The 12,453-nt window shown below is 41.5% G+C and overlaps 1 protein-coding gene across 2 annotated transcripts; it reads right to left on the bottom strand.

Annotated features, from left to right (window-relative positions):
• Positions 1 to 12: 12 nt before the first annotated feature.
• On the bottom strand, positions 13 to 12,149 carry LOC122779152 (tubulin-specific chaperone cofactor E-like protein). 2 transcript variants are annotated; one of them, XM_044041264.1, is made up of 10 exons: positions 11,974 to 12,149; positions 11,146 to 11,195; positions 10,615 to 10,685; positions 8,636 to 8,784; positions 8,075 to 8,214; positions 7,049 to 7,230; positions 6,143 to 6,399; positions 5,912 to 6,038; positions 4,902 to 5,018; positions 13 to 3,022 (listed from the first exon to the last, which is right to left on the bottom strand). In XM_044041264.1, exons 4-10 carry the CDS (start codon positions 8,772 to 8,774, stop codon positions 2,677 to 2,679), a joined length of 1,308 nt encoding a protein of 435 aa, XP_043897199.1. In that variant the 5' UTR covers positions 8,775 to 8,784; positions 10,615 to 10,685; positions 11,146 to 11,195; positions 11,974 to 12,149; the 3' UTR covers positions 13 to 2,676. The 2 variants fall into 2 exon arrangements, with proteins under 2 accessions (XP_043897199.1, XP_043897198.1); XM_044041263.1 differs by lacking the exon at positions 11,146 to 11,195.
• Between the last annotated feature and the right edge of the window lie 304 nt (positions 12,150 to 12,453).

The following is a 12,453-nucleotide window of genomic DNA, read 5'->3' as shown; positions in this document are numbered from 1 at the left end:
AATAACCTGGAATAATTATTATAATTTATTTCTTTAAGAGCAGTGAAAGCATAATTTATACAGTTGAGGTTGGAAATGGCACAACGTCAAGAAAGCAAACCAGACTTTACCATTGAAAATGTCAATATACACATGAGAAACAGAAGAAAGTGTGAACATAAATAAGACACAATATACCAAACACCACATGGCAAAGTGATTAGCAACTGCTTTTATAGATTTTTTTTTAATTTTTTTTAAAAGGAATAATAATAATAATAATAATCTCTGTATTTGGTATTACTGAAGGACAGAGGCGAGAATGAACCAAGCACCAACACTTTTTTTAAAACGTCAAAACTACATATGCCCATACACACCTTTGTTTCCCTGAAATGACACGTCTCACACACACATTAAAACACCAGATACATGCAAACCAACGCTGGCATCAGCTTCACAAACACAAACACTCACGCCCAATATTTCCCATGTATCCACTCTGTCATATTAGAATATTATAATGCAAGGGAGTCAGGACAGAAGAAACCCCACATCTCCAGTTATCTACTACAAAAATCAGGTCTCACGGCTGTCGAAGGACAACAACATGACTTTTTGATAATACACGGCTGAAAAGTCACAGTGGGGGACACGTTAAAGCTCACTGAGTGCTGCACATTGCCAGAACACATCTTTGCATGCATGGAAACACCATCAAAATACATTTAATTTAGCACATTAAGCTACGAAGCCCTCACAGAAAAAATACTCGTGGCTTGCAGCTTTTCCGCTTTGTGGAAGAGAACGGGGCTGGATTTGATGAAGAGCATGTCGGCGATGCTTTATTTTAAAGGGCTACCATTGGCTTTTTTTTAACGGAGAAGTAGAAAGTGGCTTATTCCACACGGTGACAGGCTTTTGTTTCCACTATTTCCTGCCTGCATGGAGACAAAACCTGCACTCGAGGCGACCACGAACATTCAGAGGTGTAGTAAACGACGCACCCGCAGTGCACAACAGCAGCTAATGACTTTGCCTTTGTGCGACGCTGGACCAAATGACCAGCTTGCACCACACACAGAAACTATTACGAATATCTCCAGAAAACCACAATAACAACAAGCTTTACTACACACTATCTGTGCTGCTGTTTTATACATACTTTAGCACTGATGGGTGACATAAAAACTCCTTCATACTGACTGTATAATCTATATTTGCTGGTCTTGAGTCACTACAGACCCCCACAACCTGTGAAACAGCAGACACCAGAAGTGTCAGGTTTGTGGGAGTCATGTTAAGGCCAGAGCCAATGGGCTGAACCCATTCTAACCTAAAGGCAGCGGAAGTGTCCCGTGACACCGTGGCTGGTGTGCGGTTACCACACAGACTCAGCTGCCTCTGGTGCGGAGACGGAGAGCTGCTCCGTTCATGGACTGCTGAACCACAAGACCTCATTCCAGACATGCTGCTTCTGAGCATAAGCTTAAAGGCTGCTCGAGTCAAGAGGAAAAACTCAACCCTAAACCTAATAATGGTGCGCTTACGACCAAACACGTCACAAAATGCTCACACGAGTGTCATGCAACACAGAATATTGCCTCGTGTTTCTCCAGAAAATCATCATCAGCAAATCTAAGGCTCAACTTTAGATATGTATATGGAAACATACAGAGCTTCCTTTTCTCTTCCCTGCACTCATTTTGTCCATTTTCACACCTTCCTCTAAACACAAACGGTGCAGAAACACCAGAAATGATAGGAAAGCAATGTAGAAAATCCTTCGAGAGACACGAGGGACAAATTTCAGCAATGGTAGAACGTTGTGAGTTGGTAAGAAACTTGACAACAACAGCGTGATCATTTTGCCTCTTTCCTATGAGGCACATCATCACAATTTCCTAAAAAAAAGAAATCTCCTCTAAAAAGGACGTATTCAAGTTCGTGGGCTGTCAAGTTACGTCATTTAAAAATGGATGTATTTCGTTTCCTATGTAAAGGCAGCACAAAGGAGCCTCTGCTCCACTTTGATAAAGGTTTAGAAAAATTGCAGCCTGTCGTGAAAATGTAAAAAACATACATTATTATTTCATCTACACGTGTCATTATATATGTTATGTGAGGTGCTCGCGACACTAATTCTTGGCAACATCAACGTCCAAAAAATGTAAAGTCGTGGACTTTGTGGTTGGTAAATTCAGATTGCCCGTAAACATTATGGTGTGTTGTTTCCCACTGTGTTGGCTTTATCACCCAATCTGTCAAATGCTAAGCATAAAAAAATGCACTGTTCACTAGTAATAGTAATTATATTATTTTTGCTTGATAGGACTGGTGGGGGTGGGGTTTGGGGTCAATTTTAATTGACGAACACCAATTATAAAGTGGCTTCAACGTGCAATTTGTGCGGTCAATTATTATCCGGGCAGGCGTCGGTTCTTCCTCTTAGAGATCCACATGCACAGCATCTGTTTTTTTTGCATAACTAACGTCATAAATGAGTCGTAAACGAGCGTGCGGCATCCACTTAAAAGGGATAAACTCTGTGAGAAATATGACTCCTACTGTATGTGCAAATATACTATTGTGTAATTGTTTGTTCATTATGATGGGATAGCAAACATCCTTTACATTCAAGGCTGGACAAAAAAACCAAACCCATCCTATTGTTGAATCTCTCAAAAAGGTCTCGACTCAGATATGTGAGGAGCTGCAGCGGCTTTTGTCTTTAGGCACGACCAGAATCTCGTCTCCGTCTCGAATCCTGTAGGAGTGCAGAGCCCGCGCGCCGCTCTTGAGCTCCTCGGGTCCCACCACTGAACACATCTCCCGGCTGATGAAGAACAGCCTGATTCCGTTGTTGGGCAGCTGCAGCAGAGCTCGGAGTTGTTTCCTCAGCTCCGCCACCGTGTGCTCCAAGTGTAAACTCACCGCCACCACGCGGTCGCCCCAGCGGACGTCCACTACGGTGCGGCGAGGACGCAGGTCTACGTCCGCCAGCGGGGCCAGGTGACCGTACTTGGACACCAGGACGTGGTATCTGGGTTCAAGCAGAGCCAGTTAATGGATGTTGAGAGAAAATCTGTTAAATCTGTTTAATCCGTGTTGACAAAAACATGTAATACAACCCTCATTCTTGTTTTTATGGGCCCTTAATGACATTTCATTGTTGTTTCCCACTTTAAGCTACCACCCCCTTTATTAAGATCCATGTTTACCCCATGATGAGAAGACACAGGATATGACGTACTGTTTCAATTCAACGCGGTATTTTAGGTCCCTTCCCCCACATCTGGGTTCTGGGTTTAAAAATCATCATACAAACAAAAAAGGTGGCTGGAAATGTACACGCGTATTTAAGAGGCAAAGAACCCCCGTCTAGCCGTGAGAAAGCTCCCGGGCATCTCAGGGGAATGCGTGTTTGAGATAAGGACCCAGGAACGATTAAGTAAAATCCAGGAGAGAGAAAAAAAACCTGTGCTTTCAAAGCTACAGTAACAGCTGGACCAATCCCTCCCCAAAAACGTCTCCACAAAGCTGTCCGTCCCCCCCTCGCGCCCGTCCCCCTGGCCTGAGGTTTGTGGCCAAAACTCGTGGTCCACCCTGGGAATTCTCCTCTAAGGCCACAGTGCACAAAGTGCCATTCTAGCGAAAGCCATTTCACTAAAAGGCCTCATTTAAGGTGGTAAGCACAGAATAATGGGGCAAATAAAGCTGCAGGTGATAACAAGACACCGTTCCCATTGTCTTTTTAAGCATCATCCGATAATGGGCTAAAGGTGAAGCAGGACAAAAAACGGGTGTTTGGAGCCAATTCAGAAGCTTATATAACAATAAATAACAGACTTCTCTCTGTGATTCGCCTCTCATTTCTCCTGTTCTCTATGTGAAAAATTACCTGCGTTAAAAAGTTAAAATGTACCCTCTCCTTTCCCAGAGTGGACCTCGACATCACCTGTTCCCTTTCCAGACCCTCTCTCTACTTATTTAACTGGATACACTGACTCTCAAATTTCCTCCTCAAGCCAGTCCTCTCTTTTCCTTTGCAACTAATACTTCCTGTCCACAGAAGTCCCACAACCTCTACCTCTTTCCCAGATTATCCACAATTCTGTGTCCCAATTTTTTAAGAGACCACGGAGGCATATCTGTCGTGATAAGGCAGACGTAGGTTTTAAAACGTGAAGCTGCCTTTATAGTTTCTCAAAGCTCATGTCAAGACGTGTTCACCTGAGAGGCTGTGACCCACCCGCAGTGCTCTGATCTCTGAGGGCAGCAGGGCCACAGCGCCATCCGAAAAGCGAAAGCGGATAGCGGTGTGTTCAAATGCTTACTGAGCGTGTCCGACACCCGTATAACACCCACACGCAGCCACGGTGATCCCCAACCTAAGACCTTCACTGGGAATGTGGCTCCGAGCCAAGACCACGAATATAACATTCACCAACGTGGGGGAAAGGATTTTAGATTTGGAGAAGTATCCGGCTTTGGGACTTGAAAGAAACACGTGTAACTGGATAAATTCATCCAAACTATACCATAAATCCCAAGATTTGAGCGTGTGTGACATCAGAAAACACATCAATCTCTCATCTCAAAGTGTGAGTGAGTGAACATATATATATATATATATATATATATATTGTTTGTCTAAAAAAATTCTCCCTGCTACCTCGTGTATCACTTTTCCAATCAGAGAATTCCCCACACAAAGGAGTCATTGAGCAGCGAGAGACTGGCAGCATTGTCTCCCAAAGGTTACTTTTCCCCCAGTCAGTGACTACACCTTCCTTCACAAATCCCTCCCCAACATTCTGCACAGGTTAAGTGGAATGTGGTTCTTGTCGAGCGTGGACAATTATATAAACACCGTCGGGCCCTCCGTCTGAGGAGACTGCGCTCGCTGTACATTTGTTTACCTCGGGGGAAGCTCCTCCTGCGGACAGTCCTGGTAGTACCTGATGAAGAACCTCTCGGCGGCTTCTCTGTCTTCTTTCGACACCTCGCCCCCGTTAAGCACCATGACAGACGGCAGCCTGCAGGCAAAAGAAACACCAGTACAAATATTTAGGCACGTTTGTTTTAAAGCGTAAGCAAATACAGCACAGTTGACGTGAATGTCAAGACAAACAGGTCACTGGTTTGTGTGTTGCCCTATCTAGAGAAGCGCTGTACTGTAGAGACCTAAATTGCAGCAACAGCTTCAATTTCCTTCACAAGGATAAATAAAGTTCTAGAGCTGCAACAAACGATTATTTTCATAATCAATAAATCTGTCGATTATTTTCTCGATTCATCGTTTGGTCCATAAAATATCAGAAAACCTTTAAAAAATGTTGAGCGATGTTTGACAAACCTGGTAAATGATGATGTTCTCCAATGTCTTGTTTTGACCAAAAACCAAAATGATTCACTTTTAATGATTTCTTATCCAGAGCAAAGAAATGAAGGAAATACAACTGGAAACAATTGGAAAATTGGAATTCAATTGGAAATCCTGTTTTAATCATGAAAAAAGCTTTGAACCGATTAATCGATTATCAAAATAGTTAATAGTTCAATACCGAGTTGTCTCACAAACATTTACTTTTGCTGATGCTTAAAAAATGCATTTGTGCACAGCACATGTGGTGTTTGACCCTTGAAGTTCTAAAATTTGATCTGAAATGAATTAGATTTCTTCTCAGGTGAACTTTCATGATGAATCAGCGCCTCCTTCTGGTGGAAGAGTGGCAGGATTTGATCCCGTTTCTGTATACTCATGTGGCTTGAGAGTGCAACAACACAAAACAGCAGCGTGTGGGAACGTTATGTGTGATGCACTGCAATCGCACAACTCTAAAAGTCGTTTTAGAGAGAATTGTCTCATCAGATTCATTTATACAGCATATACATGGCAAATAGGGTGTGTGTTTGTCGTTTGACTCACTGTGCTAAAAGGAGGCTGTGTCTCTCATGGTCGCTGTAGGGCTGCAATAAAGGAATCCCCTTTGCTTTGACTTCCTCCAGCTTTGGGAAGAAATTCAGCCTTTCAATGTCCTCCCATTTACTCAGCCCTGAATGACAGAATATCACAGAGGTTAATAATTGTACACACACACATACAGGTGCTTATTTCTGGACAATAACAGGTGCACATTCTTCAGTGTGGCTCTCAGACCTGAGTTGGTGAGGTTGATGCTGCGCAGGTTGGGGAAAAGGCGCTGGAGCGTTTCCTGAGAGTCGCCCACAGTTTCAATGCCGTTGTTGGCCAACACCAGTGTCCGCAGACACGGGAACATCAGACCAAACTTCCTCACTTCTGTCCAGTCCTGTAGCAGGTTGTCTGAAATATGCAGCAGGCGTAGCGACGGACAGGACGTTGGGGATTCGGACACAGTGTTGTACTGATTCAGGCACAGGAAAAGCTCTTCCAGCCTGGAAGACGAGGTTCACACAACTGAGTACATTTGAGAAAAGCACAGTCGATAAGTCGTGAGTTGTGCGGTAATCTTTTGTTATTAAAGTCCCTGTAAAGCAAATGCAGAGATTCTACCTCTGGCTGTGAACATGTGAGAAATTACAACTGGGAATAAAACATAAAACCTTTTTCTCTTTAACCTTTTGTTCAGGATTTTTAGGTGTCTCTAAAAATATGTTTTGATGATGCACCTCCTCCTCAAACACTGTAACAAAACCCTCAGTGCGCTTTCTCAGCAGTTTAACTGTTTACTCGTGAGTAATTCCTGCACCTGCTCCTACACTACCGTCTTTAGTGAGCCAGCTGAGACGTCCTCGTCTTGAAAAGGTGTCTTACATCAATGCAAAAACATGCAGGAAAAACTCATGACATGTTATTAAAAATAGTAGATTAGTAGACAGAAAAGTAGAAAAGAAGACTCCAGCTGATGGAGACTGATGAAGACTCCACATCGTTTACGATATTATTCTGTATAATCACAGATGAACAGCGACATCTACAGTGATTATCATGATTAGAACAGCGAGCATCGGTGTATTCTTTTCTAAAAGGGACGTTGCGCCGAACTTTTCTATGCCGCGTCACGCGGCGTTTTCCTTCACTCACTCGGGCGTGTGTCGCGTCAGCGTGTGCACCGTCTCCCAGCTGACGCGCGTGTTGATCAGGACAAGCTGTCGCACCCTGGAGAAAATGTCGGCCATGCTGGGCTCCAGCTCCACGCCGCTCAGCGGGTTCATGCTCAGGTTGAGGAAGTCCAGGTGGGGGATGTTGGAAACGATGGAGCAGATCTTGCAACAACACACAAAAATTCAACTCAGGAAACACACAAAGAGTTTAATTTTAAGACTTTTTCTTCAGCTGAATTTTGACTTTTTCTGCTCGAATGTAGAACAGACAAAGTAAGAGTTGGGGATTTTTGATGTGGTTTTGTATGAGGTACTCCATGGTCCATTTCTTACATACAGGTAAACTGTGCTCTGTGTACAAACCTTGCACAAATATGCAATATCTGGCAGCTACACACTGGCAGGTCAACAAGGTCACAGACTGGAATATTTAGCTCAGTGTAAGCCTGTGGAGCTTCAGCGACATTATGTGCCGAGAACAGTGAGGGCAGTTATATATACTCTAAATATACTGGATGACCAGTTTTGTTTTGTTCTTTTTGGCCATATTCCACGATGACAAAGGCATCAGAGAATCTATGGGATGTGCTGGAGAATACTAACACTGTGGCTCAACTTTCCCATCATTGCTACAAGATACCAGGTGTTTACTGAAGCAATGCCACAGCACAGCACTAAAGACGGTCCAACAAAAAAATGTGAAACTATTTTTTGGGGCTGAGCCACGTATGTTGCATACCAACTTTACCTAGTCGTAAATTCTGTATTCAAATACATTTTTTTTTTACTCTCCTCTCCTTTTTTAAACAATAAAATACAAATAAAAAGGCAAACAATTACATTTCAGAATGAAGAACTTAAACTTGATGCATTACTTTATAATGAAATGTTAGCAATGGTTGTGTCAAATACAAACAAATAATAATTGATAACATCATCTCTGTGTGAAGGTTGTGAGTAACATGAACGTGATTTGGCAGCAGCTTGACGAGTGACTGACACTCACCTCTGCCCAGTCGTCGAGCTGATTATGGGACAGGTCCAGCTCCATCACGTGGGCACACAGAGTTGCGATGTATGACTTGTCTCCGGCTTTCCTGATTCCACAGTTGTTTACAACCACACTGCTGGGCAGGAACAGGTGCTCTGCAAAGAGGAAAAACCAGCATTACTTCTCCTGTGATTTATGACACTAAAATATTATTATAATGTAGGGTGCGGGGGTTTGAAATCAGGAAGGCAGTAAGGCAAGGTTGCCCGTTGTCTCTGATCTGCTTTTACTGCTACAGAAGGCAGAAACATAAACAGGCTTCGCTCCACCAATGATATATAGCGTGAAGGACTGCCAAGAATTGCTGTACTCAACAGAGTTTCCAGCGGGCACCCACTTGAAATAAGCACCAGAAAGGCCAAAGTAATAAGGAACACACACAAATGAGAACCATCTGCCAATGTTACAACATTCAAGACACAAGTATTAGGTAGAAGGAGACATGGTCCATAACCCTTCAGCAAATAAGGATGGGACTCGGTAAAGTCAGGTGTCAGTGGTGATCATATCGCTCACCCTTCACAGGTGAACCTGGAGGACTGGGCAGGATCACTATTCCCACGCCGTGGCCATAAGGGAAATTATCAGCGTTGTACTTCTCACTGACGACTTGGACAAAGGTGCGCACCTCCTCTTCATCAAAGGAAGACTCCATGGTCACAGTTCTGAGAGACAGAATCATCAGAGACAGTGTGGACTCAGTGTCACTTTTATTTCCTCTATTTTAACTCTGTGTCACACACTGTCTGAACTTGTGAGAACAATTTTATTACTGCAACATTTCAGTGCTGGTTGTTACTTGTAGTAATACACTTGTTCTTGCAAGTTCAGACTTATTTGTGTTCCTCTTTACACACCTTTCATAAGAAGTGGATGTGCAAGCCAGAAACGGTTGCTGTCCACAACAGTAATGTTTATTTTCCAGATAAATTAATCTGTTCATTATTTTCTCAATCAGCCAATTAGATAAAAAGTCGGAAAACTGTGACACATTACACGTTTGTTTCTCTGTGACAGCAAACTGATTATCTTCTTTCCTGCTTATGCATTGTGATTATATGGTTTTCTTTATTGATAATTGATTCAGTTATATAATTATATTTAAATACAAATAAAAAGATGTATGAAATAAAGAGCTCAAGAACACAGATTGATTATCAAAATAGACAATTATTAATAGAATACAACAGAAATCCTTTAATGACAGGAACAGTAAATGCTTCAGGTACAACAAGTCTCAACTGAGGTGCAAATAATTAATAAATAATTTAGTAGTCCAATAATTATCTATTAAAAAGTACAGTGTGCATTTATTTCATGAGGACTATTTTTAGCCACAAATTCTGAGTTTGTTTTTTTATGGCACCGGTATCATCAACACGTGACATAAAAATACACTGCAGTGGCTGAGTTCATGTCATGATGACTGAAGAGTCAACATCTTTTTTTTTTTACATCAATAATAGAGATCTATGGTGTAGTTACAACAGCTACTTTCATACGATACAGTAAATTCATTGTTGGGTTTTGGTGTCTTCACATTGAAACTATAGAAATATTTAAATCAAGTGATAAAGTTGTTGTTGGTTTACAGTGGTAATAATTAACGTTCCTCCCTGTTTGGTCCCGTATCAACATCACATGTGACACAGAACGCAGAAACATGAGAAGAGAGGCAGCACTGACACGAGCAGGTGCATATCTGACACTAATGCACTTATAATATACTGAGGCTGCTGCACCACCTGTTCATACTGAGAGTCATTCTCTCTGCTGCTGAAACAATTAGTCGACAAACTCATTACAAAATTAATCACAAAATAATTCAATAAAACTCTTTGACACAAATGACTGGACCTATTGCTTTTTCGGTTTCAAATCATTGTAGCATGAATATATTTGAGTGTCATACTGTATTTAATGTGTGATATGAAATATTTGAAATATTTATTGCTATACAGTGGATTAGGGCTGCAACTATTCCGTTGTAATGATTTCTCTGTGATATTTAGCAAAGAAACCAGAAATTATTCACATTCATTTAGTCATCGATTAATGATCGACAATATGTTTAAACCCCAGTTATTTTTTACGATTTCTGTCAGTTTTGGCTTCTAACTGAAGACAAATGTGCTAAAGGCCCACAACAAAAGCAGCAGTGCAAGAAATAATTAATGGTAGTCTAATAATAATCCTGTTTAATGAATGATTAATTGGTCAATTAATACACAACCAGCAGAACCAGCTTTTTGGTTTTGATCAGAGTGCATGTACTTTTGACGTTGATCGTCAGATCACACACAGACTCATAACCCTGATCAGCCCTATCACTTTCAGACACATGTGGTCTGATCATCTGATAATCTCAGCCCATCTGAGGTGGTGTTTTTGCCAAAAATAAAAAAACCCACGCCTGAGCTGCACACTGCGTCCAGAGCCCGTTTGATGTCCCACTCGTAGACAGTTTCCCGTTTCACGGATCGTCTGTTTCTTACCTCTGATCTCGCAGAGACCAAAGAAGAGAGCCCTGTTTTCAGCAACACTTCAGATCACATGCCTCCTCCTCCTGTGAGACATGCACGTACAGAGAGAAACAGTTGATAAGAACTTTGATGAAATGAAAATTAGGCGTTCAAAACAAAACAGCAGAAAGAGCAAGAGAAAGTGAGGGCTGAACAAGCAATCATTTAAAAACTGAAATAGTAGGCAACTCACAAAGGCTGCCGATCATCTGACCCGAATTTTAAACACCCTACTATGCCCATGACTGGCAATTGAATTAAATTAGTAAGTATTAAGTATTTGACACATATTTGTTGACGAAGAGATAAAATAAACATAAATTCCACGAAAGAAGCAGTCCAACTTGTTTTATAAGGGTGACAATACCTGTAAGACAAGAAAACTGTTTTCACAGAGGATGAGTTTTTGTCTTTTTTTAAAGGTCTGGTAAGCATATGTCACACTGGCACTGTTTTCTCTATTAGTGATAATAGCATCTATTCAACCTGCGAATATAAAGTTACCTTTGTTCCTTTGTTACCACGGGTTTACCTTTGGTCATATGCTGCAAATCCTGACAAATAATTATAATTGAAAGGTTTTCTCTTTATTACCATATTGTTTTTCTTTTCTTTAAAAAGAACTAAATAAAATGTATAACTATCAAATAATATTCAGTTTAAAGGCGAATTGCATTGACATAATGCTGAATTAAAAACATGATTCACACACAAGGTGACGAGGACGTCATGAATATGCAGATTTTTAAATAAAGTTTGGTGAAAAGTCAAACTGATACACTGACGGATTTCTACGGTACTACATAGCGCAAATTGGTATATAATCAAAGCCGAAACGGTAAAACACTATAATTCGTAAAGACTCGAAGGGTTTGTTGGTGCCAAATTTAATGGCAACTCTTCCTGAGTCATTGAGGCTTACAGGTCGCATTGTATACAGTGTATGTACACGACGACGAGCAAGGACGTCTTAAAAAAGCGATTTTTTCGACGAGGTTCTGCGAACACTGTTCGCGTCTTCGACAAAAGACACGCTATTGCAGTCGTATGTGCCAGCGTTTTGGCTGTTGCCCGTGAAAATGCGAATGATAACAAAAACAAGCTGAGAGTCGACACTTTTGGCAGCCGCAGCTTTTATCGATGCCTATCGTTTCCACAGAAGCGAAGGACGGCACTGACAACCTTGAAAAACTGTGCACCGCGTCACAAGTTGTCAGTTAAATGGAGCTGTTTTAGTCATTGTCATGAGCGGACGATACTATCACATGCAAAACAGATTCAGTAACAGTGTGTTTTGTAACTGATATCCTATATTTTAACAGCTGCACTCACCATTTCCCCTGAACACCTTGGCGTAGTGTTTGTTTTTGTTATTTTCAGTGAGTTCACCATTTAAAACACGCCTACTTCCGGAAATGACGTTATTTAAATGCCCGTTGTTGTTTTTCGACGATCGTGTTTTACTGTACTGTAAAAAAGTGTTTGTTTTTAAAAGATGATCGGGGAAAGTACGTCCAGCAGATGGCAGCATTTCCTCACGTACGAGATTTTCCTCTGTTTTAATGTTTTTAAATGACTACATTTTCAGCTGCCATTTTTTATTTGTTCAATCGGGACATTAATATTGATTAATTACAGGTGGAGCTGCTCCTGAACAATGACACACTGATTTAAAAGCCTTTGTGTATTTTCCGTGACTTGGTACATTCCACTCCTCCCCTCTGTGTCGATCTATTTGGAATGTTCCACTTCCCTTGTCGGCGCTTTCTCAGACGGAAACAGGAAGAGGACGCGGAACAACGGGGCCAAACG

Source organism: Solea senegalensis, linkage group LG13 (assembly GCF_019176455.1).
Source record: "Solea senegalensis isolate Sse05_10M linkage group LG13, IFAPA_SoseM_1, whole genome shotgun sequence".
NCBI classification, from domain to species: Eukaryota; Metazoa; Chordata; class Actinopteri; order Pleuronectiformes; family Soleidae; genus Solea; species Solea senegalensis.
The sequence above is the reverse complement of the archived record's forward strand: the minus strand, read 5'-3'. Positions and strand labels throughout refer to the sequence as shown.